Source organism: Halichoerus grypus, chromosome 2 (genome assembly GCF_964656455.1).
Source record: "Halichoerus grypus chromosome 2, mHalGry1.hap1.1, whole genome shotgun sequence".
Taxonomy (NCBI): domain Eukaryota; kingdom Metazoa; phylum Chordata; class Mammalia; order Carnivora; family Phocidae; genus Halichoerus; species Halichoerus grypus.
Genome location: NC_135713.1, coordinates 186,741,540 through 186,756,817, shown reverse-complemented (window position 1 = coordinate 186,756,817; position 15,278 = coordinate 186,741,540). Strand labels below are relative to the sequence as shown.

The following is a 15,278-nucleotide window of genomic DNA, read 5'->3' as shown; positions in this document are numbered from 1 at the left end:
GACTGCTAAGGGAAAAACGACTTGTTTTGCGACAACCCAATAGCCGGACGCCACCAGGCCACGTGCAGCGGCGCGTTTCGCCCCTCGCGATCCCACCCGCACCCGTTCCCTCTTTTCCTCCCTCCCAGCCGCCGCCGCGCCGGGTCCACGTGTGTGTGTCTGTGTGCGGAATGGGGACGGGGGCGGTGCCGCCGGAGGGGTGGGGTCCGGCCTAACGTCACAGGCCGTGCTGCCCAATCAGCGGCGGGCTCGCGGCCCCGGCGCTGGTATTGGGGCAGCGAGGGGGCAGTTCTCTATAACGCGGTCTCCGGGAGCCAGCGGGGAAGAAAGAAGCCGAGCGGGCGGAAGGCGCCCTCCCCGCCGCCTGGGCCCGGGCACCGGGTGCCGGGCCCGGGGTCCTTCCCGCCTCCCGCGGCCGCCGGCCGCTTTGTTTCCCCAGCCTCTGCGCCCTGGGCTACTCGAGAGGGGCTCCCGCCGGGGCTGCGCAGGGAACGCGGCGGCAGGAAGGGCGGCCGACCGCGCCGGGACTCGCAGGGACCCAGGAGTCCGGCCGCCGGGAGGGCCGCGTGACGAGATCGAGGAGGGAGCCAGAGCTCGGCGGCCCAGGGTTGCGGGCCGGGGGCGCCCGTGAGCAGAGACCTCCCCGTCGAGGGGGGGCGATGTTCCCCTCGCCCGTGGGCTCTTCGGGCAGCCAGCGCACACCGCCGCTGGGACCAGGGCCCCCGCAGTGGGCACCCCCCCGGACGGTTCCATGGAAACTCTGTGCCCCGCTCCCCGCCTCGCAGTGCCGGCGTCCCCGCGAGGGTCGCCCTGCTCCCCGACACCCCGGAAGCCGCGTCGGGGGACCCAGGAGTTCTCTCCGCTGTGCCTGCGTGCCCTTGCCTTCTGCGCCCTTGCCAAACCTCGGGCGTCCTCTCTGGGCCTGGGGCCTGGGGAGCTGGCGCCGCGGGCCCCAGTGCTGTTGGGCCCTCGCGCCCCCCTGTGCACCGGCGGCTGGGCCGCGGATGGCCTGAAGCACCTCGCGGGACCAGCCGGGCGGTCCAGCGATCCGAATTCCCCGGCCGGTCAGGATGCCGACGCCGCAGTGTGCCGGGGCCGTGGCGAGGAGGAAGAGGGCGGAGGCAGTTTCCCGCACTTCGGCTCTCGCTCCGGCTTACCTCCCGGCCGCTGCCCGGCGCCCCTGCGCCCTCGGGAATCTCCGACCAGCTCCGCCTCGGCTCCGCCTCGGCCCGCCTCGGGTCTCGACTCCCAGCCGGGCCCCGCCGCCAGCCCCCATCAGGAGCCCAGTTCCCGGCCTCCGCCGCCACCTGCGGGCCTCTCCACCGAGCCCGCGGGTCCCGGGGCCGCGCCCGAGCCGCCCGCGGCGGGCCAGACGGCCGCAGTCGATGGAAACCCCCCGCAGGCCGCCCCCGAGGCACCAGCCGTTAGCCCCTCGACGGCCAGCGGAGCTCCAGCCGCGCCCGGCGATCTCCGCCAGGAACATTTCGATCGTCTGATCCGCCGGTCGAAACTTTGGTGTTATGCGAAGGGCTTCGCTCTCGACACTCCGAGTTTGCGCCGGGGGCCCGAGCGGCCGCCAGCAAAAGGGCCCGCCCGGGGAACCGCCAAGAAACGCCGGCGGCCGCCGCCCCCCCATCGCAGCGCACAGCCCCGCCGCCCTGCACCGACGCTCCCCACCACGAGCACCTTCAGCCTCCTCGACGCCTTCCCCTGCCCCCCGGCCCTGGTGGTGGGGGAGGACGGAGACTTAGGGCCGGCATCCTCGCTTCGCCTCCAGGGAGACTCAAAGCCCCCGCCTGCTCACCCGCTGTGGAGGTGGCAGATAGGGGGTCCTGCTGTCCCTGAGCCCCCAGGCCTCAAATTCTGGGGGATCAACTTGGAGGAACTTTGAGCATGACACCTCTTCTGCCAAGGGGGAAAAGTTGGGGCCACGGCCAAACTTCGGGCTCGAGGACAGGGCCTCATTTCTCACATTTGCCTGTTCCCTTTACGTTTTACGGGCTGCGGTCAGAGGGACCTCAAATGACAGTGATCTTCAAGCACCTAACTGGTTGGGGTGACACCCCCTCCCCCTCATCCTTTGGAGCCGAACCAAGGGCTGGAGTCAGGAGAAGGCTTAACGGAAAAAGGCTTAATGACATAGATTCCAATCCCTCTCCTCTTCCATCTCGGATCTCTGGGGGCAGGGCCTTCACCCCAGGGGGAGCAAAGGAGGCTACCGCTCAAAGACAAGGAAAAAAAAAAAAAAGAGGGAGAGAGACCTTGGTGATGGACAAACCGGTTGTTTCTGTGGGCGAGCCAGGGGGATGAGGGGGCTGTGGTGGGGGTGGGGAGGTGATTGGCAGCTCCCTGGGGGCATCCCCCACCCCCACCATCCAGGCCTTTAACCCTTCACTCCCCTCAGGCCTTCCCCAGCACTCCAAGCCCCAAGGGAGCCTTCATGGGGGAGGGGGCAGCTTGGGCAAGGGGGGGATCACCCCCTCCCTGTTCTTTTCCTAAGTCCCCTTTCCCCCCACCAAGGCAGGTGACCCCTAATTGGCGAGATCTTCAGTCTCAGCCGCGAGCCTTTCCCTTTTGTCCCGTTTTGGAGTTTCTCTCTTCAATTTTTCCTGTTTGCTTTCAGTTTATAAGGTCTGACTGGTGAAAGAGGACCTCCCCCTGGATCCATCAACCCCCTCCCCAGTTTGCTTCTCCTATTAGGAGGGGCAGGGCGAAGGGACCTCCTCCTCTCCCAAAGCGCAGACTTTGCCTGGGGGAAAGGGCCAGAGACTGTCCCAGGGAAAGTAATGGAAGGTGGAAGAAATCAATAAAATCAGACCAAACAAGTTGCCTTTCGAGGTCCTCTCCACCGATTTATGGATGGGAGGGGGTGGAGGTAGAGGGCAGGCCTGGGTCCATTCTTTGGACACCCAAACGCAGTCCCCTCAAAAGCTAGAGAGGAGGCTAGCCGCTCCTTATAGAGGGGGCAAATTACAGGGTTCTTGCCCTAACCTCAAGGGTCCCGCGGGGCTTGAAGGGGCAAAGTTTGGGTTTGAATGGGAGCTGGGCTGTGGTATCTTCAGCTTCCTCCCCTAACTTCAGGCATTTCGGGAGTTGTCAGGGACCTGATGGATCCGATGGGGGCTGGGCCAGGGGATTAGTTTTGAGGTCAGAGGTTCTGTTTTCCAGGGGGGAGGGGAGAGGTAGGCCTGGACCACACCCGGCAGCTGAGAGGATCCCCCAGAGTCAGAGAGGGGTGGAATCGCTTTCCCCTTCACGCAGGTGAGATCAGGGGAGCTTAGCTCTTAGGGAGACTCCAAGTTTAGGTGTGAGGGGAACCTGGGAGTGGTAGATCTGCCCGACAAATGAGGGACCCAGTGACCCTTCTGCCCACACTAGTGAATAGAACCCCCTTTTCCCCTAAAAACGGGGTGAGGGAGAAACAGTTCCCACGTTTGTTGCTGGGGAAGGACTTGTCTCCTTTTCTGTGAAAATGCTTTGTAAAAAGTTGTTATTGTTTGCATAGAGCAGATTCTTGAGAAAAACTGTTTTGCGCCACAAAAGTTTTGTTTGTTTTAAAAACTGTCTCTTTCCATTTTTTTCTCCGATGGGGGCGAGGGTGGGGGTGGGGTGGGTGGGCGTGGGTTGAGCTTTGCTCTCTTTCTCCTCAACATCTGGCCTTTATGAACCCTGCTGACCTCCCCTCCCCCCCTCCAGCTGTGTTGTGGGGAGGAGGGGGGAGGGCAAGGAGAGCGCCTCCCACTCCCGTGCTTCAGGGGTATTCCGCTTATTTTGCCCCCCAAGAATGGCAAAGGCAGAGGAAGAAGGCAGATGTGAGGGGTGGGAAGAGACTTGCTGTGAAGAGGGGGTCCTGTGTGTAAGGAGAAATTCAGAAAGGCAGGCTCCTGTTTTTAAAAAGCTCCCTGCTTTTAGTCATGTGGTTCGGGGCAGCTTTGGCCCTTTCGACCAGCCTGGGCGGGGTGGTGCGCGCTCTGGGAGAAGGAGAAAGGTGGGTGGTAGGATACCCTTTGCCGACTCTACTTCTCTGAGCAGTGGGATGTGATGCAGTTCATTTTGTCTTCCCTCCTTCCTCCTTAAATGAAAGCATTAAGCATTAAACCTGAGCCTGGAAGGAGGCTGGGCGGTGAGTTAAAAAACACACCTTTTGGCCAGACCGGGAACTCCCCTTGCTTGCTGACTGGTTTAATTTGGAGAACCTCGGGGCTGGGGGCTTATCTAGAAGCTTTCTAGTCATTCAGCACAACAGGGGACTGTATCTGTTTTCCTGCCTGCCGTAACAATTTACCACAAACTTGGTGCCTTAAAACAACGGAAATCTTTTCTCTCACAGTTCCGGAGGCCAGAAGTCCAAAATTAAGGTGTCAGGAGGGCCATGCTCTCTCTGAAGGCTCTAGGGGAGAATCCCCTCCCTGCCTCTTCCAGCTCCTGGAGGCTCCGGGTGCTCCTTGGGTTGTGGTCGCATCACTCCTGTCTGCCTCGGTCTACACGTGGCCCTCCCCTCTTCCGTCTCTTATAAGGACACTTAATGGATTTAGGGCCCACCCACATAATCCAGCATGATTTCATCTTGACAACTTTGCATGTAGTTACACCTGCAAAGACCCTTGTTGCAGAGAAGGTCACATTCACAAGTTCCAGAGGGAGGGGAGTTAGGACACAGCCAGATCTTTTTGGGTGCCACCATTCAGCCCACCCCAGAAATGGAGTTCCTGAAAGAAGGAACCGCCCAGATTTTCTGGGGAAAGGAAGCATGTGTTGCAGTGTGTGGGGTTGGTCTGGGGTGCTGCCCCTCTGGACGTGGGGCCGCAAGTCTCCCTGAATTGGAGCAGCTTGGTGAAGGGGTAGACTTGGTCTCCTTGCTTTTTCCAGGCTGACCCCAAGGATGCTAGGACTCTGCCCCCCACAACACTCACTGAGGGGGCGGGGAGGGCAGCTCAGTCTCCCCAGGAGGGTCCCCGGAGGCTCTCCCTTCCTCCTGTCCTGTTTCCTCGCCCTTCGGAGCTGCCCTTCGACCTCTGTGGGTATCTCCAGCCCCTGTTCCCAGATTGTCCCTGTGTGTCCTTCCTTCTACCTCTCCCCACCCAGACGTTGCGTCCTCTGAGGCTCTGCTAGTGGCCACCCTGGGTTTGGTGGGATGTGGAGATCAAGGGTCTTTCTTAGCTTCTACCTGGGTCTCTCTTACTGGGTTTTTTCCTTTCCTTTAGTCTCAGAGGGTCTCTGTCTGCGGGCCCCTACCTCTCAACAGCTCTGGGGCCCGTTGTCTGCCCCTCCACATCAGGACCGCCCGTGCGACCGTGAGAGTGAGGGCCTCCTTAAATTTTGTTCCCCAGGCCCCTCGCCTGCCTCACCCTAGTCCAGCCCTGCTCACCATCACCTCCCTCCTCCTGGGAGCTGCCCCCACACCCTCTGCTTCTTCCCTCTTAAATCTTTGCAGCTTGACTTCTGCTCCCTGAAATGGCTCTTTCCAGGGTCACTCACGGCGACCCCCCAAACACAAATCCAATGGTTGCCTCCTGGCCATCCTGACCCCTGTATCTCTTCATGACCTCCGCTGGATGTTCGCCAGGGTCTCCTATTCTGTCCTGTAAGAAGTCCCTGCTCTGTCTTCTGTGCCTCCTCTTCTTTCTCTGACCTCAGGAAGCTTTAAAATGCAGGGAGCCCCGTGATGTCCGGGTGGTGTCTACCCTCCGCCCCCATGTCCCCGCACGTGATGCGCTTCGTCTCTCCCTCTCAAGCCTTCGTCTGGCACATGCATAGGTATGGGAGTCGAAATTACTGTCCCAGCCTCCTCTTCCTCCAGCTCAGCCCCTCTCCTGAGCTGATCTCTGAGTGGTTGCTGGCAACTCATACTTTCCCTATTGAAAACTCAGCTCGGTATCTCCACCCACGGCCCACATCAGCCCCCCTGGTCAAGCCCACATTCTGGATATAGCTCTGCCTTTCTCCCCAAGGCTCAGCTCCTTGAATCCTCACTGGGTCCTCTCATTTGACTCACTGTTGTCTGTTTCTGAACCTCCGTCTCCCACTGGCCTCTCCAGGGCCTCTCCTCTCCTCTCCTCTCCTCTCCATCAGGGTGCGGGGGGCGCAATGCCTGGTGTGGACCTTTGCAGTAGCCACCTAACTAGTTTCTGTATCTCTGGTTTTCCTCTGATCTCCTCACATCCAATTACCTTCTTATTCAGCAGGTCCCCTGATTTTATTAGATGCAGCCTCCTTGGCCTATCATTTGGGGCCTTCTAGGATTTGACCTTAACCCTCATGGCCCTGTTTCTTCACTTTATATACCATGTGGTCCATCACATTGGATTGCCCTTCCTTCCCGCAGCCACCCACCTCTTTCTCTACCTTCCTTCTCCAAAGCCCATTTGAAATGGTGTCTCCTCCACAAAAGTCTTTTTTGACACCCCCCCTCCCCCATTGGATGTCATCCATGCCACCTTTAAGACCCTCTTTACTCTTTTATGTCTGGGGCAGGGGCAGTGGAGTGTGGTGGAAGAATAAGGGCTTTGGAGCCAAATACTCCTGTTGCCCCTTTCCACAGAGAGCCTGGGAAGCTAAGTCAGGCCGTGGAGGGGAGAGGAGCTGGAAATCACATTTCTGACCTAAGCTTTCAGTTTGTTGCTTTGGCCTTAACTGAGAGTTATTAACACAAAACGGACACTTCAAAATCACTCCTATAATTGTAGAAACTTCCCGAGAAGACACTATCCAGTGTGCCAAATCCCCCTACATGGTGTTTATGGTTTCTTTAATTAAAGATAAAAAAATTAAGATTATTGATGATAAGGTTGTAGTTGTGATTTTTTTCTTCATCTTTCTACAGTCATCTTATATCTTTCTCTTCATTTTCTTTAGGTCCTGGATCTGTGTCCTGTACACCAGGCGCCTAATGAGTACTTGTCCAATGCAGAGTGCGTATTTTAAAAGGCTTATTTAAAGGACTGTGCAGCCGCGACTGGAGTGGCACTTAGCCAGGATGCAGTTCTAGAGCCGTCCACAAGATGCTGCTGTCTGCTAGCGCCAGAGGATGATGCCCGGCTGAGGAAGGGTGGGTCGGGGAAGAAAGTAAGTCTTCCACGCAATTGAGCACCTCCCAGTGCTGGGTCCTGGGGAGAGGGATGTGTTGGACATGGTCTCTGAATACAAGGAACTAAGTCAGGTGCTCTCATACATTATCTTGCTTTCATAACAGTAGATGGGTATTATTATCCCTGTTTAGTAGATGAGGAAATGGAAGCTCAGAGAGGTTAATGAATTTTCCTGAGGTCACACAGCCAGTGGAGGGGCAGTTTAACTCTGGTCTGTCTGATTGGGTTTTCCCCTAATAGCGATTGTTATAGCAAACATTTACATGGCACTTGCTTGGAGCCTGGCACTGTCCTAAGTGCTTTATGCCTAGTCACACATCTAATCCGCAGAACAACACTAACAGGTAGGTACTATTATTAGCCCCATTTTGCAGCTGGGTATAGAGAGGTATAGAGAGGTTAATCTGACACAGAATTGTGCTGTTAGAGTTTGTGCTCTTTTTAAAATTTTAAATTATTATTATTATTATTTTTAAAGATGTATTTATTTATTCATGAGAAACAGAGAGAGGCAGAGGCAGAGGCAGAGGGAGCCCGATGGAGGACTCAATCCCAGGACCCTGGGATCATGACCTGACCGAAGGCAGATGCTTAACCAACTGAGCCTCCCGGGCTCCCCTGTGCTTTTTTTTTTAATTTTTAAATTTTTTTTATATTTTCTTTTTTTTTTAAGATTTTATTTATTTATTTGACACAGAGAGAGAGAGCACAAGTAGGCAGAGCGGCAGGCAGAGAGAGAGGGAGAAGCAGGCTCTCCGCTGAACAGGGAGCCCGATGTGGGGCTCGATCCCAGGACCCTGAGATCGTGACCCGAGCCGAAGGCAGATGCTCAACCGAATGAGCCACCAGGGCCCCTCTTTTTTTTTTTTTTAAGAGTTTATTTATTTTTATTTAGAGAGAGAGGGAGTGTGCATGTGGTGGGGGGAGGGGCAGAGGGAGAGAGAGAATCTAAAGCAGATTCCATGCTGAGCTTGGAGCCTGATGTGGGACCCGATCCCACTACCCTAAGACCATGACCGGAGCCGAAACCAAGAGTTGGACGCTTAACCGACTGAGCCACCCAGGGGCCCCCGAGTTTGTGCGCTCACCAACCACACTGCTGCCATGTTTCAGCACCTCAGCCGCAACCAGCTACAGACCAGAGGTGGCCTCCCACCAATATTTGGAAGTCACAGAGTTCTGTGCCAGAGACGCAAAGACACAGAACCTGACCCTGAGGAGCCTAAAGCTGCATGGAAGAAGGAGGATATGCAGCCCCCTCCTTGGGGTGTGGGCTCTCCACAGACGTGCTGTCTACTCTAGCTGAGTGGTTTACGCTTTCTGGGCTTGGGGAGCGGGATGTGTCATATGACCACCTGAAACCAGGGGACTCTGGAGCAGGAAGTGACTCAGACACAGGAGGTTTGTGATCCATGATGATCGACTGCAAAATTATAGCACTTTAAAAAAATAGAGGGAAAGTTATCTACTTTAAAATGCATGAAAATCCGTCCTGATGAACGTTTACATGTGTGCACACCCATGTGATCATTACCCATTTCTAGTCTCGCCCTCTGGGAAGCTCCGTCAGGCTCACTCCCAGCCGGTCCCCTGACCTGGACGTAACCCCCTTGCTGGCCTCTATCAGATTCATTTGGAATGGTTTTAACCTTCATCGAAGTGAAAGGTACTTTTTTGGTTCTGGCTTCTTTTGTATAACATTCGGGATTCATCGTGCTGTTTCACGTGGCAGTCATTTATTCTTTTCATTGCCATGTAGTATTTCTATTATATGAATATTCTATAATTTCTACATTCTGTTCATGGATCTTTGGGTCATTTCCCATTTTCAGCTTTGTGTATAAAGTTGTGTGGCCCAATTTTAAAGGAATTGGGAGGGGCAGCAGCAAAGAAGCGAAGGGCACTAACACTGACTCAAGCATTAACTGGACAATGGGCTAAGGGCTGGAGATAAGAAATAGCTAAAACCCTATATTTCTCTCCCCAAAGCTTTCAGCTTAGTACGGGAGAGAGACAAGTGAGCAAACGGCCACAGTGCAGCAGAACAAGATGGAGATTAGTGAGGCTGAAGGAACAATGGGGCTTGTAGGAACCCTGGGGGATCAGGGAGGACTTCCCAGATGAGGAGAAATCTGAGTTGTGTCTCAAAGGTAGATAGGAATTCATGAAGTGAAGAAGGCCAGGGAAGTGTTGAGGACAGAGCACAAAGTGGGCAGCTTGAGTGAATGGGACTCTTAAACAGATCATATTACCTGGAGCACAGGGTACAAATGACAAGAGATGAAGGAGACAGAGGTCAGATCACAAAAGATCTTGTGTATCAGGGTGAGGAGTTTATTCTGAAGGCAACAAAGAGCCCCTGAAGGATGGTCCAATCAGACTGTGGTGGCCATAAACTCTCCTTTACTTACTTTTTTTTTTTTTTAAGATTTTATTTATTTATTTGACAGAGAGAGACATAGCGAGAGAGGGAACACAAGCAGGGGGAGTGGGAGAGGGAGAAGCAGGCTTCCCCGCGGTGCAGGGAGCCCGATGCGGGGCTCGATCCCAGGACCCCGGGATCACGACCTGAGCTGAAGGCAGACGCTTAACGACTGAGCCACCCAGGCGCCCCTCCTTTACTTACTTTTTGTTCCACAAATATTAATTGAGCCCTTACTTATGTGCGGGGCATTGTGCCAGGCATTGAGAGACAGTGTGAGCAAAACAGGCAGGGTCCTGGCTTTCTGGAGCTTGGCGGGTGGGGGACAGACAGATCATAGTCAACAATCACACAGCTGAGACAATTGCTGTGAAAGAGATGTGCATGGGGCCACGGGCTGTGCCGGGAGGGTCTGACCTAGTCCGGGAGAGCAGAGGCATCTCTGGGGAAGCAGTGCTTGTGATGAGCTTGGAAAGATGACTGGGAGAGACGGCAGGGAGAGGAGAGGGAAGTGTTCCAGGTGGCAGGGACAGCTGGATCAAAGTCTTGGGGCTCGGGGAGCTAGGTGAGCTAAGTGCATCCAAGAATGGAGTATGGCCGGGGCCTAGAATAGGGGAGAGGCTGCACAGAGGCCTTTCTGTGCAGGGGCAGGGCTGGACCTTGCAGGGCCTTGTGGGCTGAGATAAAGAGTTTGCCTTGTTCTCGGAGCACTGGGGAGCCAGAGATGGGTGTAAGCAGGGCTGTGACAATCAGATTTGTGTTTGGAGAGGATCGCCATGTCCTCAGAGTGGACGATGGGAGCAAAGGCAGATGTGGGGAGGTTGCTGAGGAGACTGTTGTTGCAGTCCAGGCAAGAGGTGAGGGTGGGGATACAGGCATGGAGTGAAGCAGACGCATGTACCATTGGCCAGATGTGGGGAGGGTCAGATGGGGATGGGGAGAGGGCAGTGACCACAGCAAGTCTCAGGACTCTGGCCTTAGACACTGGGTTGACAATAAGACAGGGAACACTGTGCTGGAGTGGGATCTGGGGGAACATCCTGAGCTCGGATTTGAACACATAGAGTCCAAGACGCCTTTGAGACATCCAAGTGGTTGTTTGGGTCTGATGCTCAGGGAAGAGGGGAGGGCTAGAGATATACTCATGTGATCACGTGTGTGTCCGTGGGAATGGAGGTTGGGAGGCTGGATGTGGGGCTCAGGGAAAGACTGAAAAGGGAAAAGAGAAGAGGGCTTAGGGCCTTGGCAAATGCCCACGTTTCACTGGAGGATGGTGCGAAGTATTGGGGGGCGGGTGGAGGCAGGGAGACCAGCTTGGAAGCTGTGAGAAAGGAGAGGAGTCAGCAGGGAGGAGGAGAGCAGAGTCCTCACTGGAGAGGCCTTTATACAGTAGAATTGCCAGCACTGAGTGTGGGGTGAGGGAGAGGAGGAGTCTGGGAGTCTGGCTTGGATCCCAGATTTTGGCCTTTGGTGCCCAGGTGGGTCTGCTGCCCAAGAGGGAAACCTGAACTGGAGATGGAAATGTTTGGAGTCATCCGCATATGACTGGAAAACAAGAATGACCAGCTAATGGGTGTCAAGAGAAGAGGGCTGCGAGAAGAGAACCCTGAGGGACATTAACGAAGGTGAGAGGGACAGCTGGGAGGTAGGACAGAGGCCAAGGAGGCTCTGGTGATCACGGTTGGGTGGCCACCAGAATGTGTGCTCAATGGCTGCCCAGCTGACTCGCCACCCAGCTTCCCTCAAGGTCAGGTGTGGCCATGTGATTCCATTCCCTCCAGTGGGGTGCGAGGGGGAGGTAGTATGGGCGCTTCTCCACCTGGGCTTTAAGACCCTGGATACACTTTTCTGCACTCCCTTTCCCCTTCCTGCCCCGGAGCCCAGCATGGCGGCCACCCAGCTCGTCCTGAGTCACCGATAATACCCTAGGGGGCAGTGCAGCAACACCGCAGAAGGAGCCTGGGTTTGGGAATGCCTGCCCAGTGGTTTCCCACTGCCCTGGAATGTTCCCTCTGAACATGAGAAGGAAGAAACTTTACATTTTTAAGCCGCTGTCTTTTTTGGATCTCTTTGCTATAGGAGTTTAGCTGAACTAATACGACTTAGCCTAACCAAGCTACTACAATTTAAGCATAACTCAACTAATACCATTAATTAGCCTAATAAAGAATTAGCTAGGCTACTGTTTTATTATATTGCAATTTATTTTATTTTATTTTATTTTTTTAAAGACTTGATTTATTTGCCAGAGAGAGAGAGAGCAAGAATACAAGCAGGGGGAGCAGCAGGCAGAGGGAGAAGCAGGCTCCCCACTGAGCAGGGAGCCTGACTTGGGACTCCATCCCAGGACCCTGGGATCATGACCTGAGCCGAAGGCAGATGCTTAACCAACTGAGCCACCCAGGCGTCCCATATCACACTGCATTTTAATTTATATTGTGTTAGGCTACTAATACACTATAACTTTTTTTTTTTTAAGATTTTATTTATTTATTTGATAGAGATAGAGAGAGGGAGAGCACAAGCAGGTGGAGTGTCAAGCAGAGGGAGAGGGAGAAGCAGGCTCCCCGCTGAGGAAGGAGCCCGATGTGGGGCTCGATCCCAGGACCCTGGGATCATGACCTGAGCCGAAGGCAGCCGCTTAACCGACTGAGCCACCAAGGCGCCCCTACTAATACACTATAACTTATCCTAATACAAGAACCAAGGGAGGACAGTGCATCAAGAAAGAGAGAGGGGAACAGTGTTGAATGTTGCACAACGATCAGATAAAAAGGACCGAAGAAGGTCCACTGGCCTTGGCAACGAGGAGGTCACTGATGACTCTCGTGAGCCCTTCCAGGGGCATGCTGGGGTGAAATGGGAGGTAAAGAAGTACATACAGCAAATGCAGTCTTCTCTCTGAGGAACTTGGATGTGAAGGCAAGAGATGGAGAAGGATCTAGAAGGGGACTCGTAGCAAGCATGGTTACCGTGGGGCTGGGGGAGATTGGGGGGTTGAAAATGCTGGAAAAAGGATGAGCTCACTCAGGAGTGAGGCCTCTCTGGAGGGGCAGGGGCTGAGACCATGAGCTCAGGTGGTTGGGAGGGAAATGTGTGTTCCCAGACGGGCTCAGACTCCTGCACATAGGCACACAGATACGCACGCACACGCAGGAGACAGAAGAGCGGACGAGCGTGAAGACAGGCAAGTTGACAGCTGTGGGAGCAGGGAGGCAAAAGAACTTTCTAGAGAGCTTCCATTTGCTCTGAGAAGTAGGAGAATAGGTTGAGGGGTGCTGTGGGGGAGGGGAGAGACTTGGGCAGAGCTCAGTTGAGAGAAGGAATCTGCTAACAAGGCAGAGACAGTTGGAAACCCAGAGTTGGTGGAGCCACCAAATTTCCTGGGGGTGGGGGCTGTTTCCAGCTGAGCTTAGCCTCTGGGGTCTAGGAGTGCAGCAAGCAGGTGGATAGGCCCAGGGTGGGAATTCTTCCCATTATAGGCACGAGAATGAGCGTCTGAAGTGATGGATCCAGGGGTTGGGCAGGGAAGGAAGTTGAGCCAGGGGTGGGGGGCAAGAATTCAGCAGAAAATGGAGAAGCATGGAGGGTGTTGCAGAGGGCACGGAGCAGCTGCATGGAAAGAGGGAGGCCTGGAACGGGGGGTGGGGGTGGAGGTTGGCTAGTGGAGGCTGCTTACCTTTCCAGCTTTGCAGAGAGCCCCAAGGCCACGCTGGATGACAGCAGGACTTGGGTTGGAGAGGCATTCTGGGAGTTAAGAGCCAGAGTCTTTAAAATATGGGGGTGTGGGTGGGGCAGATAGTGGCAGGAGCCTTCCCTCTGCCCCTAGCCTGGCTTCCCTGGGCCTCAGTCCCCACTTCCTCCTGGGCTGAGTGACTTCCTGTAGCACAGGACAGGGCTGTTGGGAGGCAGATGTGGGAGATCCCCTCTGCCCCCACACAGACACTGACAGGCAGAATAAGTAATGACCTCTTACATTTATGTGGCAGAGCTTAGCCATTTACAAAGGCTTTCACATCCCCTACCTGTGCAATCAAGTCTTTGTTTTAGCAGAGGAACAACTGAGGGATTAAGATGCTCAAGGACCTATCGTTGTGGGGGGTCGCTTTGCCCCACATCACATCATGTGATGTCCATAGACCATGGCCTCTCGACCTTGATTTTGTTGCCATGGAAAAGGAAGGGAAGAGTCCCCAGCCCTTGACCCCTTTCATGGACGTACAGGTCTTGTCACAGGGAAATAAGGCACCTGCAGTTTCCCAGGGTGGGCACAGTGGAGGGAAGAGGGGACACTGGGGATCCATTCCTGGGTTTGGGGGGGATTCCGGAGGCAGCAGGGCCGGCATGGGGAGCCATGTGCCTCCTTTGGTGTTTTCCTGGCCTGGAGGATGAGGATCTATAAGCCGGAGCTGGAGAGGGAGTCGGGGAGCCCCCGTGGGGAATTGCGTCTAAGGCTTATGAGGGCCTGTATGTCTGTTCACTTGTGTCCCTTGGTCCTATGAACAAGGGAGCCTTGTGTATGTGTCCATGAAGTGGTCCTTGACATGTTCCTGAATTGGGCAGGTGTCTCCGGCCATGCACACACGTGTGCATGAGCCTGAGTGTGTCTGGAGAGGCACACGATCCCAAGCCCACTGAGCATGCGTCTGTCTCTTGGCTATGCCGGGCTCTGAGTCTAGGGACGTGTAAGGACGTGTCCCCTCTGCACTGAGGCAGAAACTAGGTCAGCGTGCGGGCGGGAGTGAAGTTAGGGATCGATTCTCCAGCAGTAACAGGCTGAATGTGGAAAGATGGCAGGGGTGGAGGAGGGGGAGGGCACAGCAAAAGGTATTCTTGGGATCCTGGGAACCCCCAGCCTTTTCCTGACACCTCCCCTGCCTGGGGGGAGGGGGACAAAGAAAGGAGCGGAAGTAGGGGAGAACCTTCCCACACAGGGACTGGGAATGGGGGACGGGGGAGAAAGGCAGAGGCCGAGATGTTGGGGGTGTCCTGGCCTGGGGCTTGTGGGGTGGGGGAGCCAGATGTCGCATGAAATGGATGTCTGGTGCTTTGGTCAAGAAAAATGTCTCTTTTTCCCGTGGAAAAAATGTTGGCGTCCCTCTTGCCTGATACCACCAGACTTGCCACAGCAAGAATCCATAACGACACCCTTCCCTCCATCCCCTCCTGCTCTCCCTTCACCTGGAGGCGAAGAGAAGCTGCAAGTAGGCCCCGAATAGCCTCTTGCCTGGGTGGGGAAGAGGATCGAGGGCTTTCTGGTCAGATGGGGGGAGTGAGGGCTAGATTTAATTAAGAAAAAGATGGAGAGTGTCTGTGTCCAGATACTGATGGGGGGTCTTTGCCAGGGATCTGGGGAGGGGAAACCTCCAGTACTTCTTTTCTTGTCCCTGCGGAAAGATGCAACAGGGTCAGGGCACCCAGCCCAGGAACCTGGCTGCATGGGAAGGGTCTCCTATCCCAGGGAGTGAGAATCCTGACTCCTCTGGGCCCTAAGTCCCCCAACCAGAGAGACACTTGTTTGTCTCTCCCCCCCAGTGCTGGACACCCTTCAACCCAGGCCCCTAAGCCCTAACCCCACAGCCCTGCATGTCCCTGTGTGAACTGGGAGCAGGGAATCAGATGCCAGGAGCCCCGGTTAGAGCAGGGGGCCCTCCCCAATGGCCGGGCCTCCCTGGATAGGACATGCTGTCCCTGTGCCAGGGCCCCGTGCCGCCCTGGCCCTGCCTCCACCTTCCTGCTTCCTCCTCCATCTGAGCTGATGGGGCGGC

At 55.4% G+C, this 15,278-nt stretch overlaps 1 protein-coding gene across 1 annotated transcript; it reads left to right on the top strand.

The window, feature by feature from the left end:
* The first annotated feature begins 271 nt into the window (after positions 1-271).
* Positions 272-3,561, top strand: EPOP (elongin BC and polycomb repressive complex 2 associated protein). The gene has a single exon (XM_036091657.2). The coding sequence runs from the start codon at positions 752-754 to the stop codon at positions 1,889-1,891; it is 1,140 nt and encodes a 379-aa protein (XP_035947550.1). The 5' UTR covers positions 272-751; the 3' UTR covers positions 1,892-3,561.
* The last annotated feature ends 11,717 nt before the right edge of the window (positions 3,562-15,278 follow it).